The 17,883-nt window shown below is 42.9% G+C and overlaps 2 protein-coding genes across 2 annotated transcripts in view; both read right to left on the bottom strand.

Annotated features, from left to right (window-relative positions):
• Positions 1–4,561: 4,561 nt before the first annotated feature.
• The window catches only part of galnt9 (polypeptide N-acetylgalactosaminyltransferase 9), a 107,359-nt gene continuing 94,037 nt past the window's right edge, over positions 4,562–17,883 (bottom strand). Inside the window, exons 10-11 of the mRNA XM_084947524.1 lie at positions 5,700–5,867; positions 4,562–5,588 (exon numbers count right to left, since the gene is read on the bottom strand). Coding sequence (XP_084803650.1) covers positions 5,442–5,588; positions 5,700–5,867 — 315 coding nt within the window. The 3' untranslated portion in view covers positions 4,562–5,441. The remainder of the gene's footprint in view (positions 5,589–5,699; positions 5,868–17,883) is intronic.
• On the bottom strand, positions 11,643–13,235 carry LOC146375601 (paraneoplastic antigen Ma3 homolog). The gene has a single exon (XM_084947525.1). It carries the CDS (start codon positions 13,233–13,235, stop codon positions 11,643–11,645), a length of 1,593 nt encoding a protein of 530 aa, XP_084803651.1.

Here is a 17,883-nt window from a genome sequence, read left to right as displayed (position 1 = left end):
TCTGCAGATAAATAAAAAAACTGATTACTCTCCTGGCTCTCTCGTAGTTATGAATATATGTGCAGACTGTATCCAGTAACTGTATATTGGTCCTGGGAATTAGCATCGGTTTGGAATTGCTGTATTTTGCCACACTTGTATCAGATGCTGTTGAAAGAGAAGCCACAGAGCCCCCTGCACCCACAGCCCATTGCTGTCTGAGTAATGAAGTCACCTATCCCTCTTGGCTGCAGTCCAGGAATAAAAAAAAACTACTGTCAGCATCACAATGAGAACGAACGAGGGTCCCAGGCTCAGGTGACTGATGTGATGTCCTTGTCCATCCAGCACCCACCAGGCCCCATCGTTGCTCTCCGCCTCCAGCCCCCACTCAGTCACACACACGGTCCTATACCCTCCTGCTCTCCAGCCCATCACTCACTGTCACACTGTCATTGGCTGTGAGAGAAAATGAAAATTTGAATGCAAGGTAACCTTTCTGTTCACCTGCTGCAGCATATTCAGGAGCTGTTGTCTGACGCTCGAGCGTACAGTGCTCAAACGCTCAGCAGGCACACTCACCTGTAAGACAGTCGGAGGCTTTTCTTGGTTATGTACACTGAATTTAATCTCAAACTTTAATTCACATATGTTACTTTAAATTATAATCCGCCCAAAATGTGTTGGTTGAGCTGTCACTCATACCTTGCCTGCTCATGCAGAGCTGAGGCTTGAATTCAGAGAGTCACTGAGGTGATCTAAGATGACGGTCACTTCGCACTATAAAAATCTAAACTGCTGTTATTTTAGGTGTGAAAAAAAATACCAATACCAATCTTTTTATATGCATATGTAAACTATACTAATTCAAATACATCTAAGCAACATGCAGTACTGTAGCTCTCAATTCGTGCTGTTCCTTGGAGCCTGCTGTAAATCGACCCGACAGGCACAGAGCTGTAACCCACTGAATCCATTCCTTCTATCAGGTGTGGTAACATTATTTTGCAGGTGTTCAGCCAGGGGAAATCCATATTGCTAGAGTTATAACTTCCTGGTTCAGGCTATTTCCTGACATAGGGGCAGTGAGACATTTCAGTGACAATGTATTTGTAACCCATGTCAGTGACCAGAATAAGATATTACCTTAGAAGGGCAGGAATGGTCTTTGTGCAGAGGACATAGAGATGATGCATTGCTTATATAAAACGATTAGAGGCAAAGAAGCATGACATGGTGGTAAGTGCAGATAATCTCTCAGGGTAAACCAGCTGGAAGAAAAAATTAAAATAGGCCTTTAGAATATGGACGGATCCTACAGACACCTACTATAGCAGCTTTCTATAAGTCACAACTCTAAAAAAATAAAATGTTGGCCATTTCAGCTCCTTTTTCTTTAAGATTGTCCTACCTTAAACTTCCTAACTGACTCTCACTTGGTCTGACTAACCCAATGCCACTAAGCTCTTCCTCTTCAAAGTCATGAAACTGAACTGTAATTTCTTAAATGTATCCATACAACAATGAAAAAGAATAGAATCGGAAATATGAGAGTGGAGGGCACAAAAGTAAACAGCAACATTTTACAGCAGGATGTCTCTTTTCTGCAAATGTTATGCTCATTATCTGCTTATTATTTCTACCAACAGTGGATTTTTCTCTATACATTCATGTTAAAAGACATACATGCAGGAAATACACTGACACACAGACCACAGTGGGAAACATGCTGTCAGGAAATACCGACTGCAATGTAGAACTAAAATATTATTTCCTTTAGTGATAGTGTGTCTTTACACTATCGGCTCTTTGTACACTTACATACAACAAAATGGCTTTAATACTGAAAAAGGCAGCTTTATGAGAATATGTTGATACTTTTTTTTAAACAAGAAAACAGGCAGTTTTTTGTGTAAGAAAAAAACTCAGCTTTTTCAAATTAAGTAGTCATGCTCCTGCTGCTTTAGCTAAGTGGATAAAATGAAGTTATAGTAGACACGGGCAGTTTGCTGTACTATAGCAAGTCAAACACAGTTTTAATACTAGAAGACATAAAAATCTGTCTGCTTGCCCTCAAACTCCAATTTAGACACAGTCAGGGGTTGAACAACCAAAACTGGCACTCAAGTACTTCTTGAGTCCATGAATATTCTTATCCATATGAGTTATTATGATGATAAACATGACTGAAATCTATTGTGCTGCAAATAACAAATCAAATCACTTTTATTGTCACATCACATGTGCAGGTACACTGGTACAGTACATGCGAGTGAAATTCTTGTGTGTGAGCTTCACAAGCAACAGAGGTGTGCAAAAATACAATAACGTAAGAACAAGCAAAATATAAGAATGGCTAAATCTGAGAATTATATGAATAAATATATGTACAATATAAGAGTGTATGCATATTACTGAATGTGTGTGTGTGTATATATATACATATTTTACAAATTTAATAGAATAAACAATAAAATAAAATATACAGAGGTTGGCAGTTGGATATTGTGCAAAACAAGTGGCATTTATATACAGTGTGGAGTGCATAATGTTGAAGTTCCAGTAGTGAAGGTGAGGTGTCTATGAAGTGTTCAGCAGTCTGATGGCCTGATGGAAAAAGCTGTCTCTCAGTCTGCTGGTTCGGGACCGGATGCTGCAGAACCTCCTTCCTGATGGAAGTAGTCTGAACAGTTTATGGCTGGGGTGACTGGAGTCTTTGATGATCCTCCCGGCTTTCCTCAGGCTCGCTTCCTGTAGATGTCCTGGAGGGAGGAAAGCTCACCTCCAATTATCCGTTCAGAACACCGCACTACTCTCTGGAGAGCTTTGCGGTTGTAAGTGGTGCTGTTGCCGTACCAGGTGGTGATGCATCCAGTGAGGATGCTCTCAATGGCACAGCGATAGAAGGTCCTGAGGATGCGGGGGCTCATGCAGAATCTTTTCAGTCTCCTGAGAAAGAAGAGGCGCTGCTGCACCTTCTTCACTGTTCTGTTTATGTGTCCTGACCACGTAAGATCCTCAGCCAGATGCACACCAAGGAAGCGGAAGCTGCTCACTCTCTCCACCGCAGCGCTGTTGATGGTGATGGGGGTGTGTACTTCTCTGCACCTCCGGAAGTCCACTATCAACTCCTTTGTCTTTGCAACGTTGAGGGTGAGATGGTTGTCTTGACACCAGTGGGTCAGGGCGCTGACCTCCTCCCTGTAGGCCGTCTCATCAGCTTTGGTGATAAGACCCACCACTGTAGTGTCGTCCGCAAACTTCACAATGATGTTGGAGTTGCTACTCCAGTCTGCATGTCAGTCTATCCTTTGGGAAGATACCGAATCACTGAGTGTGAATGTTTCTGACTGTTAGCTAGAAAGCACTTAGAAATAGTAAAAAGGTGGGCTGCTTGGGTGAACAAGACATGTGTATAGCTGTTTGAGTGCTCAACCCAACTCTACTCAAAGAAGGAAAGCTCTTTATAAGGATCAGTGCAATTACTATTTTCATCATTATGTTGCCTAGCAACACCTACCAATTAGCTAAAGTAACCTATTTTATTTGTGCACCTGTAACGCCTTAAAAAAGCATGTAGCATTTTAATCTTGTGACGATAACATAGATGAGATATTTATCCCGAGGGAAATTCTTTTGTCATACACATGCTCAAAGCAGCAAGAATTTTTGATATCTTGAAATTGTGATGTTTACAGTATGGATATAGCATCATATTACATCATTTGCCACATCAACTTATGAAGTCAAATTTGGTGAAATAACAGTATAAAATTCATGCATTTTTGTCAGGTGCATGTTACTGACACGCACACAATAATATGTGTGCCAAGTTTAGTTGCAGAAGTCCCGATTGTGTAGAGTACAAAGACAGACTATATTATAGCAGCTTCGGTGAACATAAAAGTTGCAGTGTTACTTCTATCACCATCTTTGCTCTTGCGGTATTCTCGAAAAGATTTCAATTCAGGATCCTTTGACTACCATGTCTCCTTCAAGTATACTTTAGATTTTAGCAGCAAACTGTTGATGTTTTTTTTTCAAACAAAATCAATAAATTTCCTGTGTATGTTCCTGTAAAACACTTCATCTATTTGTTACAAGCTACTTTGCTGACGCCGAGGCCATATAAACGCCAACCTCATATAACTGAAAGCTGTGCGAGAGCAGTGCAGACGTTTCTAGTGCTGGTGGAGTCGAGGTATTATAGCATGTTCTGATAGAAACACAGTAAAAACACTTGAAAAGAGACCAGCAGGGTCACCTGTCACCTTTTTGCTTACATTGGAGAAAAATGTTAAAGAGGTTACCTTCTGGGCACAATCACTGGAAGGCTCTCTGTGCTCTCTGAACACCAACTATCCTGTGAGTCATTGGAAGCAATTGCATTTCACAAGGCTCGAGACCCGATGGTGGCTTGAGGTGGTTGTAAGAGCGGGCACAACAAAAGACATGATTTTGCAGCCGTTGATTGCTTCAAGCCTTCCAATATATAGTAGTAACAAACAAAAAAGTATCAACAGGAAGCCAAAGTTGACACCAGTTTCATAAAGCGCTGGGAAAAAAAACATCAAAGAGGTGATTTGTCATAAAAATGATTTTATTATCCTAATTTATTATCGGATTACGGATATCAATTTTCCACTGTTTTTTCCCTTTACAATATATTACTATCATTAGACTGTTTTATACATTGTTTTATATATTAATAACTTTCAAATAATTTTGTACATGCTTTTGGGACTGACATTCCCTGGTCAGATGAAGCAGAAAAATGAGACAAAAAGGCACGTGATTGCTCGTGTCCACAGTGAGCAATACAGTCCAAAGAAACAAAGAACCGTCGTGGTTTATGTGAGTGCAGTTGAAATGTCCCCCGATCTAATGATGGGCAGCCCCTTTGAAGCCTATTACATGTCTTGCCAGGGCAGCACATTAAGTCCAAAGCAATTTTCCATACCACAGCCCAAAATAATCACTTTCATGTGGCAACTGACAGCAATTATATCTTCTGATTTGCTCCGATTCACTCAGGAAAAAAAAAAATCACACACCCACCCACGCGTTCTCATCTCCAAAGAGCTGATACTTTTACAGTAGAAACAATATAATTACTAGAACGTTGAACCACCTTCAGGGGCTGCACTCAGATGACTTGCTCTATACATGTACAACTGTAGCTGAATATCAGATGTGGGCCATTTCAAACGGTGCAGCCTGCCATAAGGTCTGGTATGAATGTGCAGCTCAGTGGAACCCACAGATTGATCATATTCTTCTTTAAAACTCAGTATAGGAAAGCTCTGTGGCCCGAGGGAGACCCAGTGTACTGTGTAGTCTGTGGTGTGAAATACCACACACCAGCACCACCGGCGCTCTGCTCTCTCTGAACTGTCCACAGTTTAAGATCTAACTGTGACTTGAAACGCTGCCCAAACTGTCTCAGAGGTCTTTCTCTGGTTTCAGTGCCTGGGATGCTTAATCCAGTTTCGTATCATCCACTTCTGACCAGAGCATCTCTGGACCACAAGGCGAAGGCCAAAGTTGGCGTCTTTGGACATTTCTACCTCCAAGCATCGGCCACTGTCCCTGCTGATGATCGGCCCATTCTGCAATGAAAACACAGACAAAAATAACGGCAAATTTTTAAAGTGCTTTTAAGGAAAAAACAGACTTGCACACGTCCAATCATCACTTTTAAATGCACGTTTTCTTCTTACCTGTGTAAAGTCCCAAAGCCTCTGGGAAATCCTCGCCACAGCATCACATTTTTTCAGACTGGGAGTGCGTCCTCTGCCATCATCAATGAGGCATTTTGTATCAGGCAGGAAGGTGGTGGACCCCAGGGGACCAAGCTGGAGAAGCCCCTCCGTAGAGTACCGAGCCAGCTGCAAGCCAAAGGGAATCAAATGTGTTACACTACCTAAATTAAAGAGCACAGTGGAAAACACAGCTTTATAAAAAGCAAACACTTGACTTTTTAGAGGGCATCGGTGGAAAGCGCAAGATGGAAATGTGCTTCATTGAATGTGATTGAATGTGATTTGCAGTAATGTGCTTTACCTATTCTGCTCTACAAAAGCAGACAGGCAGAAATTACAGAAGCAGAAAGGAGAAAATGGGTTTAAGGTTTGATTGGCAGATTGTGTTTTTCCTTCACTGTTATCCGAGTCATCTGCACCGGTTCTGTCTGGAGCATATGTTTGAAACCCTTAGCCTAATGTTTGGGGCACATAATACCACATACCTCCACAAGTGCATCTTTCCCACTTTATCATCCTGATTAATTACAAAATGCCCTGAATTATATATACAGCAACTTTAGGATAATTTTCTCTAAATAGAAAAGCGACACGTACTGCCTCTCAGCTTTCTTTGTAAGTAATTTACAGCCTGTCTTGTGTAACGCTAAGTTATATAAGGACTAGTTTTATTTCAAGGGATGAGTTGACTGACTGACGCGCAGAAGAAATAGTTCTTTATGGAGCCTAGATGGTGTGAATGATGAGACCAAAGACTGCAATATCCTGTACCAAAAATATATTGAATAAATGGGGGAAAGGGGAAATGGAACAAAATAATTAATACAACACACAACATAAATGTCCACAATTAAATGATAAGTCAATCCTGTGGTTTTTTGTGCAAGAGTCCTTTTGCTAAGAGTCCTTTTTGGTCCTTTTCTTTTTAAAGTTCACTTTTAAGGTATTCCTCCTTAGGGTCCAGCTTCATACAATGGGGAAATATATGTCCGTAATCCAAAGACGGCTAAGTGGGGGAAAAGAGGGGAAAACAAAGAATGGTCCTACTGGCTCGCCACTTCAATATGAAGAAGATTAATTCATAGGGAGGGAACAAAACCTGACCGCTGAGGTGAAATGAATTGAGGGGAGAAAACGCTTTGTTTTTCCAACACCGTTCTAAATGCCATAAGCTTACAGCCACAGCAGGAGTCGAACCCGGAAGTATCCCTCCACAGCCGGTTTTCAGAGTTGCCGCGACGTGGAAGGAGCCAATCAAGAGAGGGACCTCAAATCAGCTGACGAGGGTCATGTGACAGGGAGTAGTTGATATGGGTTACAGTTTCCCCCCTCGATCTCATGTACGTCCCTGTACATGGTGGTTGGTTCCGGATGACAGGTTGTTCAGTGGCAGTAAGTAGATGGTCCTCTTCATCCTCCAGTGCATGAGTAAAGGCAGTGGTTAAGCCATGGACTAGTGCCTGAATACTCTTCAAGATGGGCTGACCAAGCTTAGAGTATTGTAACCGGTCTGGTGGTTTCCTGGTCCGAGTTGATGTTCTCAGAGGTTCTAGTCCAGAGCTGGAGGTGTCAAAGTTAGATGGTAGATCAGCAGCAGAGGACATACTGGACTCAGTCGGCAATTCAACATTGGTAGGTTCAGCAGAGGACAGACTGTCCTCTGATTCCACAGTATCAGGAGTTTCCTCCTTGACAGGGGTTTCTGAGTCAGGGGTTTCGCTCCCTGCTGGCTCAAGAGGAGGCAAAGGGAGCGCATCAGGTTCACAGACTGGCGTGTCAGATGGTAAAGGTTCAGTGGCTGGAACGGCGGATGACGGTTCTGGCAGATTGTGGACAGTGGTGAATTGCAAAGGCTCTGAGACAGGATCATACCATTGATGCGGTATCATTTCATCCTCATCTTCTGACTGAGGTTGTGCACAGTCCTCATCAGAAAGGTTGAATAACTGCTTCCTGGTTGGTTTTACAGTTGTTCGGTTGGGTCTAGTGGAATGTGGCAAGAATCCACATGGTAATAGGAGATCTCTGTGTAGAGTACGAATCGGTTTGGATTTGTTCTCTGGTCGGACAGTGTACACTGGAAGATTTTCTGCTCTTTTTACCACCACATAGATGTCTGGTTCCCATTTGTCTGCGATTTTGTGTTTGCCTCGGAGTTTCACATTACGTACCAGCACCCTGTCACCAACGTCCAGTTCAGAGGGGGTGATATGTTGGTCGAAACGGCTCTTGTTTCTTCCCATGAGCTTCTCCGCATTGCCAATGGCAATTTTGTAGCTCTTTTCTAGATTTGACTTCAGGTTCTGGACATATTGTGAATGAGTGGGTTGACTGCCGTCCACAGGCAGTCCAAAGACCAGGTCAATCGGGAGGCGAGGTTGTCGACCAAACATGAGCTCATAGGGTGAGTAGCCAGTAACATCACTCCGGGTGCAGTTGTATGCGTGGACCAAGGGCTTAACAAAATCTTTCCAGTGAGTTTTCTCTTCTGTGGTGAGTGTTCCGAGCATATTCAGGAGTGTTCTGTTAAAGCGCTCGACTGGATTTCCTCGTGGATGGTATGGTGTAGTTCTTATTTTGTGAATTCCAGCCATTTTGCAGAGTTCTTTTATTGTGCGTGACTCAAAGTCTGGTCCTTGATCACTATGGAGCTTTTCTGGGATACCATAATGAAAATTATGTATAAAATAGAAAATTGTCCCAGAGACATTTGGCGACAGTCTTTGCTTTTTGGTTTGGAGTGGGGACAGCAACAGCGTACTTGGTAAAGTGATCTGTTATTACAAGGATGTCTTTGGTTCTGCTCCTGTCAGGTTCCAGTGATAAAAAGTCCATGCAAACCAGTTCCAGAGGTCGATAACTTCGAATGTTCACCAGGGGTGCTGCTCTTTCAGGTAAGGCCTTCCGTTTGGTGCATCTCTCACATGTCTTCACTTTATTCCACACATCATTGGCCATTTTCGGCCAGTAGAATCTTCGACGTACGAGGTCAAGAGTACGTTCGATGCCCAAATGACCCATCTTGTCATGCAGTTCTGACAGTACTTCAGCCCGAAATGTCTGAGGTAACACTAGCTGGTGATAGAGCTGGTCCCCAACTTGCCTCCTCCTCACGAGAATGGCGTTTTGGAGCTCCAGGCGATGTTGGTCTCGGAGTAGAAGGGGCAGTTCTGGGAGTTCATCCCGCAAGACGGGAGGTGGACTTTCCCCAGTCTCTAGCAGCCATATGACATGCCTCAGGGTCTGGTCTTCCCTCTGTCTCTCAGCGATTTCAACGTTCGTCAGCTGAGGAACAACAGGAGATGCAAACTGAGTGTCGTTGACGAAGCTGTCAGGCAAACTGTCGGCATGGGCAGTTAGTGACTGGATGAGTGCGGTAGTGGACATCTTTTCAGCCATACTATAAACGAGCTGCCGGTCACAAAGGGCCTTGACTGTGTGTTGATCGATGGAAATTGAGGAAGACTGATCCAGATGATGTTGGGCAAATCGGAGAATTCTCTCCCTCTCTTTTTGGGACATTTGGTCATTGGAGAGTTCCCCCTGTGGCCTGCGAGAGAGAGCATCAGCATCTAGATTTTGCCTACCAGATCTGTACATGATTTTGAATGAAAATGTGGAAAGAGCAGAGAGCCAACGGTAACTGGTGGCATCTAATTTAGCAGAGGTAAGCAGATAGGTGAGTGGGTTGCTGTCAGTAATGACAGTGAAGTTGGTGCCGTAGAGATAGTCATGAAACTTCTCCGTAACAGCCCACTTGAGAGCCAGAAATTCCAGTTTGTGAGCTGGATATTTTGACTCACACCTCGACAGACCGCGACTTGCATAGGCAATCACCTGATTTTGTCCTTGTTGCTCCTGGTACAGAATAGCTCCTAGCCCGGTAGAACTAGCGTCTGTATGGAGAAGGTAAGGCTTCTGGGGATCGGCGAAAGCAAGTACTGGTGCTGTGGTGAGTTTTTTGATAATGGTGTCAAAGGCTTGTTGACATGCAGGAGTCCAGCGACTGGCAAGTGGTTCCTTAGGATCCAAATATTGCTCTCGCTTGAAGGTGGCTCTGAGTTTCCGCTGTGATGGAGGATATCCAGCAGTAAGGTCATGCAAAGGTTTAACGATGTTGGAGTAGCCTTGGATGAACCTACGGTAATATCCTGCGAAACCCAGGAAAGAGCGGAGTTCTTTAAGAGTCTTTGGAACTGGCCAGGACTTAAGTGTCTCGATTTTATCTGGATCTGTCTGCACACCATCCTTTGACACAACATGCCCCAGGTATTTAACGGATTTCTGGAAAAACACGCACTTTTCAACTGAGAGCTTGAGTCCAAATTCCTTCAGACGGTGAAGGACTTTCAGTAGTCTCCTCTCATGCTCTTCAAGCGTTGGTGCAAAAATAATCAAGTCGTCAATGAAGACCAAGACTTCTTTCAAGTTCATTTCTCCCATGCACTTTTCCATTAGTTGTTGGAAGGTACTGGGTGCATTTGTGACTCCCTGGGGCATTCTGTTGAACTCATAGAATCCAAGTGGACATACAAATGCTGTTTTGCTCTTGTCTTCCTCCTCCATTTCAATCTGATAGTAACCAGATTTAAGGTCAAGGACTGAAAACCATTCTGATCCAGAGAGAGCTGTAAAAGTATCCTCCAACTTTGGCAATGCATATGCATCTTTGATAGTCTGCAGATTTAGTTTCCGGTAATCGACGCAGAGCCGCACACTCCCATTCTTCTTTCGCACCATGACAATGGGTGATGCAAAAGGTGACTCTGACTCTCTGATGACCCCAGAGTCAACCAGCTCCTTCAGGTGTTGGCGCACAGCATCCAGATCTTGAGGATGGATTGGTCTTGGGCGCTGTTTGAAGGGAGTAGGGTCAGAGAGCTTGATCTGATGTTTCACTTTGTCGGTTTTCCCAAAGTCAAGGTCGTGTTTTGCAAAGACATCATGGAGGGCGTTTAACTTCTCAGTAATACGACTCTTCCATTCCGGTGTTAAGGGGGAGTCACCAAAGTTGAAGTTGAACCCAGAAGTTACAGGGTTAGGAGGCATACTGTCATGACTCCTTTCCTGACACTGAATAGACTGAATGGCACTGATCTCCGCAATGATGGCTTTGGCTGGGAGGGTTACATCATGATCAGACTGGTTGCAGATTACCACAGGTAAGTGGTATGGCTGGTGAGAAGGGAAATCCATGACACAAGACGGGACCATTAAGCCACCTGGCAGAGGCAACAAAGTCGGATGTTCCACCAACACAGCCTTCTCGGCCTGGAGGCAGCGTCCGCAAATTAACCCCTCCAAGGCAACAGTTTTTCCAGCTGGGATGGTCTGTGGTCCGTCAGTGTGCAGCTTGATGATTCCATGATGGTTACTGTTGGCCAGTCTGTGTCGTTGCTCAAGAATTTTCAGCACCGTTCTGTATCCATGTGGGGCTGGAATGGAGGGTTGTTGGTCCGAGAATCCTTTCTCATATGCCAAGTCCAGAGTGTTTGTACCAATCAGTATTGACGGCTGTTGAGCTGATTGGACATCAGGAACTACCAGGGCAAGTGTGTCAACAGCTGTGGTGGAACCCCAAAAAGTCGGGAGGGAAAGTGACATTCAGCTCCACATAACCAAGGTATGGAACAGCTTGGCCATTCGCTCCTATCTCCAGGAGATTTTTCAGAGGTTGTATCTCATGGTCAGAAAGATAATTATGGTGGAAGGAGTGAGAGATGGTGGTTACCTGAGACCCAGTGTCCAACAGGCAGTTGAATACAGTTCCTCCAATCGTGACCTGTGCTGTGCTTCTGGTTCCAATGAGTCCTTTAGGCAATGTGATGGAATGTCCATCCTGCTTATAACTGGGACATGGGTCGACTGCAGTCTCCGTCTGTCCCTCCACAGAGACTGCCTCTAGTTTGATGATTTGTTGTTGCTGTCCCAAGCCTGCTGTCTTTTTTCAAGTTGTTTCTTCTTTTTCAGAACCAGTGTCGGGTTCGGAGGGTTGGCGCATCCTGCTGACATGTGCCCATCCTCTCCACATTTAAAGCAGTAGCCTGCTCTAGGCCGGGAACTGGTTGCACTGCTGCTGGGTCTTGGTTGTGCTGATCTGAGTTGAGGTGGTGCTGGCTTGGAGAATTGAGATTTCTGTGAGAGAAGAGCAGCCATTTGACTCTGCAGTTTCGGCATCTGTTGCTTCAGCTCATTAATAGCCTTGGTGTCTGAATGACTACAAGCACATGTGCTCTGGGAATGAACAGCGGCACGAGGCTTGGATGCAGATAGGTGCTTCTTCATGAGATTCTCCTTGGCCAGCTGTCTACCCTCCTCAGTTCGAAGCAGTAGGAGGAACTCTGCAAAATATGGGGGATCGCTCCTCAAGTTCTCCAACTGTAGTTTGTTTATGATATCGCTATCCCAGCATCCTCGACAAAACTGCTTGAGTAAATGTTTGTTGAAGTCTGAAGACAAGATACCACCTCTTTTCATCACAGTGTTTAATGTGAGTTGTAAACGTTGCAAAAAAGCAGAGGGTTTCTCACCCGGATCCTGTAACGTATTCAGGAATTGAGCAAACAACTCCTCACCATCTTGTACTAAAGCAAAAGCAGAATCCAACACTTTTAAATAGATGGTTGGAATTGTGTTTGAGCCCAGCCCTTTCACAACATCTGCTGCTGGAGGTAGCAAACTTTCAAGGATGCGACGAGTGATCTGTAGAGGTGCCAAATTTGGATCTGCTAACAGCAGTTCAATGTGAGATCTCCAGGTCTCATAATCTGTTTCGTTGGCTGGTTTGGGGATCTTCCCAGAGAAAGGACGAAGTCTGAATGCAGGTACGGTGTCTGTTTTTACAACATGCTCCACCACTACTTTTTGTATTTCCGGGGGGTTCATTTCAGTCTGTGACAGTGAAAATCTTTGTGGTTGTGGCAATGACCCCTGTTGGTCAGGTGAGGGATTGCTGGTAGCTGTCTCAGGGATTGCGGAGTGTCCAGAGAACGACCCCTGCTGGCCAGGCAGAGGTGGTGCAGGCTCCACAACTTGGACTGAGGCTCCCTCTTCCAAGTCACTGTCTTGTTCCATTCCTTCCAGATGCTCACTAATTTGTCCCATCATTTCCCGCAGAATATCTGGAAAATCCCTGCCGCTGCGGCGTGCAAGTTGCTTGAGCTCGCCGAGGTAATCTGCAGGGGTCCTGACTCCTCCTGTGGCTGTGCATTCCGCGGCAAGCGATGTTACACAAAAAGTCAAAGCCGAGTCATTCTTTGACTGATGAGTATATGGGAAAAATGTATTAAGAGCAGTTAACGCAGAACTATCACAATATTCAACGATCAGGTTTTTGTAAAAAACACTATTTGCGTCATCCACGAAAATAACCGTTTTTATACGACCGTATTGTTTCAAATAATCAAGAATTTCCTCATCTTTCTCAGTGTTTGTGGCACCAGAAACAATGACAGAATGTGCAACATTGACCCCACTTTCCTGAATAAACTTCATTTTTTTCTTGTCGCGGACCTTATCAAAACCACAGAAAATACCAAATATCCAATTACATCAAATAACACAAAAAACACTCATTCATACATCAGGCTCCTGGCTGGCTCGCCACATGTAACGCTAAGTTATATAAGGACTAGTTTTATTTCAAGGGATGAGTTGACTGACTGACGCGCAGAAGAAATAGTTCTTTATGGAGCCTAGATGGTGTGAATGATGAGACTAAAGACTGCAATATCCTGTACCAAAAATATATTGAATAAATGGGGGAAAGGGGAAATGGAACAAAATAATTAATACAACACACAACATAAATGTCCACAATTAAATGATAAGTCAATCCTGTGGTTTTTTGTGCAAGAGTCCTTTTGCTAAGAGTCCTTTTTGGTCCTTTTCTTTTTAAAGTTCACTTTTAAGGTATTCCTCCTTAGGGTCCAGCTTCATACAATGGGGAAATATATGTCCGTAATTCAAAGACGGCTAAGTGGGGGAAAAGAGGGGAAAACAAAGAATGGTCCTACCGGCTCGCCACTTCAATATGAAGAAGATTAATTCAAAGGGAGGGAACAAAACCTGACCGCTGAGGTGAAATGAATTGAGGGGAGAAAACGCTTTGTTTTTCCAACACCGTTCTAAATGCCATAAGCTTACAGCCACAGCAGGAGTCGAACCCGGAAGTATCCCTCCACAGCCGGTTTTCAGAGTTGCCGCGACGTGGAAGGAGCCAATCAAGAGAGGGACCTCAAATCAGCTGACGAGGGTCATGTGACAGGGAGTAGTTGATATGGGTTACACTTGTATGTAATTAATGTACAAATTGAGAGAGAGCATGTTGGGTAGGCAGGATGACACAATAGTAATTTTGGAAAATAATAATAATGGGAAATTAATAGAAGTCAAATGAACTGCCAAGGTCATTTTTGGGACTCTGAACTCTGGCGTATTTTCTTTTCTTTCAGTTTTGATTATAATCGTTTGATAATTAAAATTCTTAGTTATGGTAAATGGACTGTATTTGTATAGCGCTTTTACTAGCCCCCCCTAGGGACCCCAAAGCGCTTTACACACCCAGTCATCCACCCATTCACACACACACACATTCACACACTGGTGGAGGCAAGCTACAGTTGTAGTCAGTTGTAGCCACCCAGAAGCAAGGCTGCCATATCACGCCATCGGCCCCTCTGGCCATCATCAGTAGGCGGTAGGTGAAGTGTCTTGCCCAAGGACACAATGACCGAGACTGTCCGAGCCGGGGCTCGAACCGGCAACCTTCCGATTACAAGGCGAACTCCCAACTCTTGAGCCACAATCGCTCAATAGTTTTGTATTCTTGTTTCTGTTATTATTGAATCTTCATGTTTTAGTTTACTCCAAGCTTCCCCAGTATCTGTTTGAGTCTTGTCAAGCCTTCATTTCTGTCAGCGTTTAGTTTCTTCCTGCTTTATTTTGATAGTCACATGCCTTGTTTTACTTCCTCTACTTGTTGTTTTACTTAGTTTCAGGTGTGTCTCGTCACCCTCCTGTGTCCACTGTGGACTTTAGGATTCTGTAGATTGTAGACCAGCTGAAATAAAAGGCAGGCTTTAAGTTGTTCTGTCTGTCTCAGAGTCTGTATTTAGGCACTATTCCAACCCTTGGCATGAACAGAACTGAATTAAAGTCATAATATCAACACAGACAGTTTAATAGTTACTTTAAATGAATTGTAATCAACCACAAACTAATTAAATAGCCACCTTAAAGCATTTAAAGCTCTCTCGCTATGCTACACTATACTGATTGATTTGTTGTATGGAAGCTGCTGCAGTTTCTGGAATTTAGATTTTCGCACTGTTCCAGTTGTTAATTGCTAATAAGCTTTGTATTTCATATACTAAAATAGGCTCAAGTTACTTTGCATTGAAGCCACAGTGCAGCTTATTTATGGTACAGTTTCTCTTAACAACCAAAATTTGATCCCTCATTGTGTAATCCGGTGCATGAAAGCCTCTGTCGTGATACGTATCTATTACGCAAGGATACAGTAGAGATAACATTCATAATTTATGGGAATGATCCTCTCTGAAAAATGAGACCCCAAAGCTAGGGAGGTCTTCACTATGACGGCCAAGCTGCTTTGACTACCCTAAATCGTCAAAATGCACGATCTGTCAGAGTAGGTAGTAACATGTTAAGTACTTTATATAACTTACTGTATTTATGTAACTTCCTGGAAGAATCGGTGTAATAACAGGAATCAAGATTTCTGAAAAACGTATTTCTTTATTTTACTTTATTCATGTGAAAATAACCCACAGCTGTTCTACCAATGTGATTTCAATTATTCATTATTTTCTTTAAGAGCAGCTGCTCTAATAGTCAGACTTAAAAAATCACATCAAAATAATAAAAAAACCTTAAAACACATGTACTGTTATAAAACTGTAAATGGACTGGTTCTTATATAACACTTTTCTACTCTAAGCATTCTCACAAGCGCTCCTTTTTTCTATGCTTTTTCAACATAAGTGCATTAAATATATAACTCATACACATTCATACGCTGATGGATGAATCAGAGAGCAGTTTGGGATTAGTATCTTGCCCAAGAATATTCAGACTGGAACAGCCAGGAATCGAAACTCCAACCTTCCGATTAGTAGATGAGCTGCTTACCTGGTAATGTTTTTGTAGCATTTTGCTTTGTATTAAAGTGCTTTACTCAATAAATTGTAACATTGAAATGTTTGCAGCACATGCTTGTCTGAGCGGTGATTTTATAGAGCATGGATGGAGAAACTAGAAATGCACATGCTGCCTCTATGGGTGATTGTTCATGTGAGAGGGGAGATCCATGTGGATTTTAATCCAATCTTCTGTTTTAAAGAGGCACTCAGAACAAACAGGAAAGCAATAAAGCACCATATCTTGGTTCACTTGAGGTCTACTGGAGCTGGCTGAGCTGATCACTGCGATACATATTTCATCAGCATCCTAGTAAAATGTGCATCCAAATACGTGTATGGAACTCTCATTGTACATGTCACATGCACATTTGAAACTTATTATTATTTATTTATTTGAAACTCACTACAATGGGAGACACAGTTTAATGACCTTTAGGCAGAGGTCATTATTACAGATGGTCTTATTAAGAATTTTCTGTAGATCTCTTGGGTCTTTCAAGGTTTTAATGCTCTAAACAGATTTAATAAAGGTGTAAACTATGACTCGGCACAAGACAAACGCCATATAATCCCCACTAATACCTGTTTACAGCTTAGTCTGGCAGCGTTTTATATGCTAATTCATTTAAAATGAGTCCATAACAAATAATTAACGCGAGGAAATGATTCTGCCAAGCCAATTAACCTGTGGCTCATGCAGCAACATTACACACTCCATTGCGTTTCTGCAATCACCAGAGTTTTGCAGAACATTTTTTGGAGGTCATGCTTATAGCAAGTCCTCTTTGTTACGGTGATAGTGCAACCGTGGAGCAACTTCCTTGCTGCACCACAAAGTCATACCACAGTTTGTCTTGTGGCCAAGCCTCGAAACAGAGCGTGTGATTTTGTTAACATACACCAAAATCCTATTAAAATGTGCTGGTGAAACACTGCGAAACCCTTTAAAAGAGATAATTAAAAAAAAAAAAAAAGGTCACGTCAACTCTGTCTGTTGTCCTTTATACTGCATGAAAAGCTTCTCTTTAAGTTCATTAACTGCCTGTGCCATCTGAAGACAGCAGGACAGATATTTTGATAAATCTGCAGCCTCTTATCAGAGAAGTGTATCGTTATTACACACAGCTGTCCACTCTGTTTCTTTTTATTAAATCACATGCAAATAATACTGAGCCACTATTAAATGAAACACACACATCACTACGCACACAAGCCTGCTGATAGCTTCATACTCTGCCTGTGTTTGTGAGAGAAGCCAGATTACCGGAGGATCGTGATACAGCAAAGAAAGCAATCCCAAAATTTTATCAGTGGACAATAAAATATTGCATCATTTGCTTTATGAAGGTAGATGTGCGCACACGCTAGTAGTGTAATGGGGCCGGCTCTGTGGCTCCACCACCATCCTTTCACTGCTTTGCACTGCTGAACAAATGTGAGACATTATCCATGAGTTAGATTTCCTCAGGGAGAGCGTGCACACACTCACTTCTCTGAAGCACAGCGACAAGTTATTCTGGTCAATTCTAGTTTTTTTTTTTATATCTTAAAAGAAGAAATTCTATAAATGACAAAACTGAATACAGCTGGCTCAAAATAATGTCAGTCATCAGTGTAATCTAATGATGCAAAGAAATCAAATTCATTTCCATTTGTTTATTTCCCCCTGGGGAGCAGGATTAAGAGTTGATCGAGCTTTGCATTACTGACACCATGGAGCTCTTTGCAGGAGAGGCCAGTGAGGTGGTTTGCATCACCAAAAACGAGAGCAGTTTGCAGGAAAGTTGGAAAATGTTTGAAAAATGATGCATGGGTAGCTTTTGCATACATATCTTGAGAACTGGATTTGGTTTCACTGTGCAAAAGAAAAATAAGCACAAAAACAGGACGAGGGCCTCCCACCCACAGCATCATTTGTTCTGGTATCTATTCAAGTAAAGGTTGTGCTGAGAAGATGCTTTCTCTTTTTTTCCCCAGCA

Source organism: Perissodus microlepis, chromosome 12 (assembly GCF_051167445.1).
Source record: "Perissodus microlepis isolate ML-2025 ecotype Zambia chromosome 12, ASM5116744v1, whole genome shotgun sequence".
Lineage (NCBI taxonomy): Eukaryota > Metazoa > Chordata > Actinopteri > Cichliformes > Cichlidae > Perissodus > Perissodus microlepis.
Note: the sequence above shows the minus strand (reverse complement) of the source record. Positions and strands in the feature narration are given on the sequence as shown.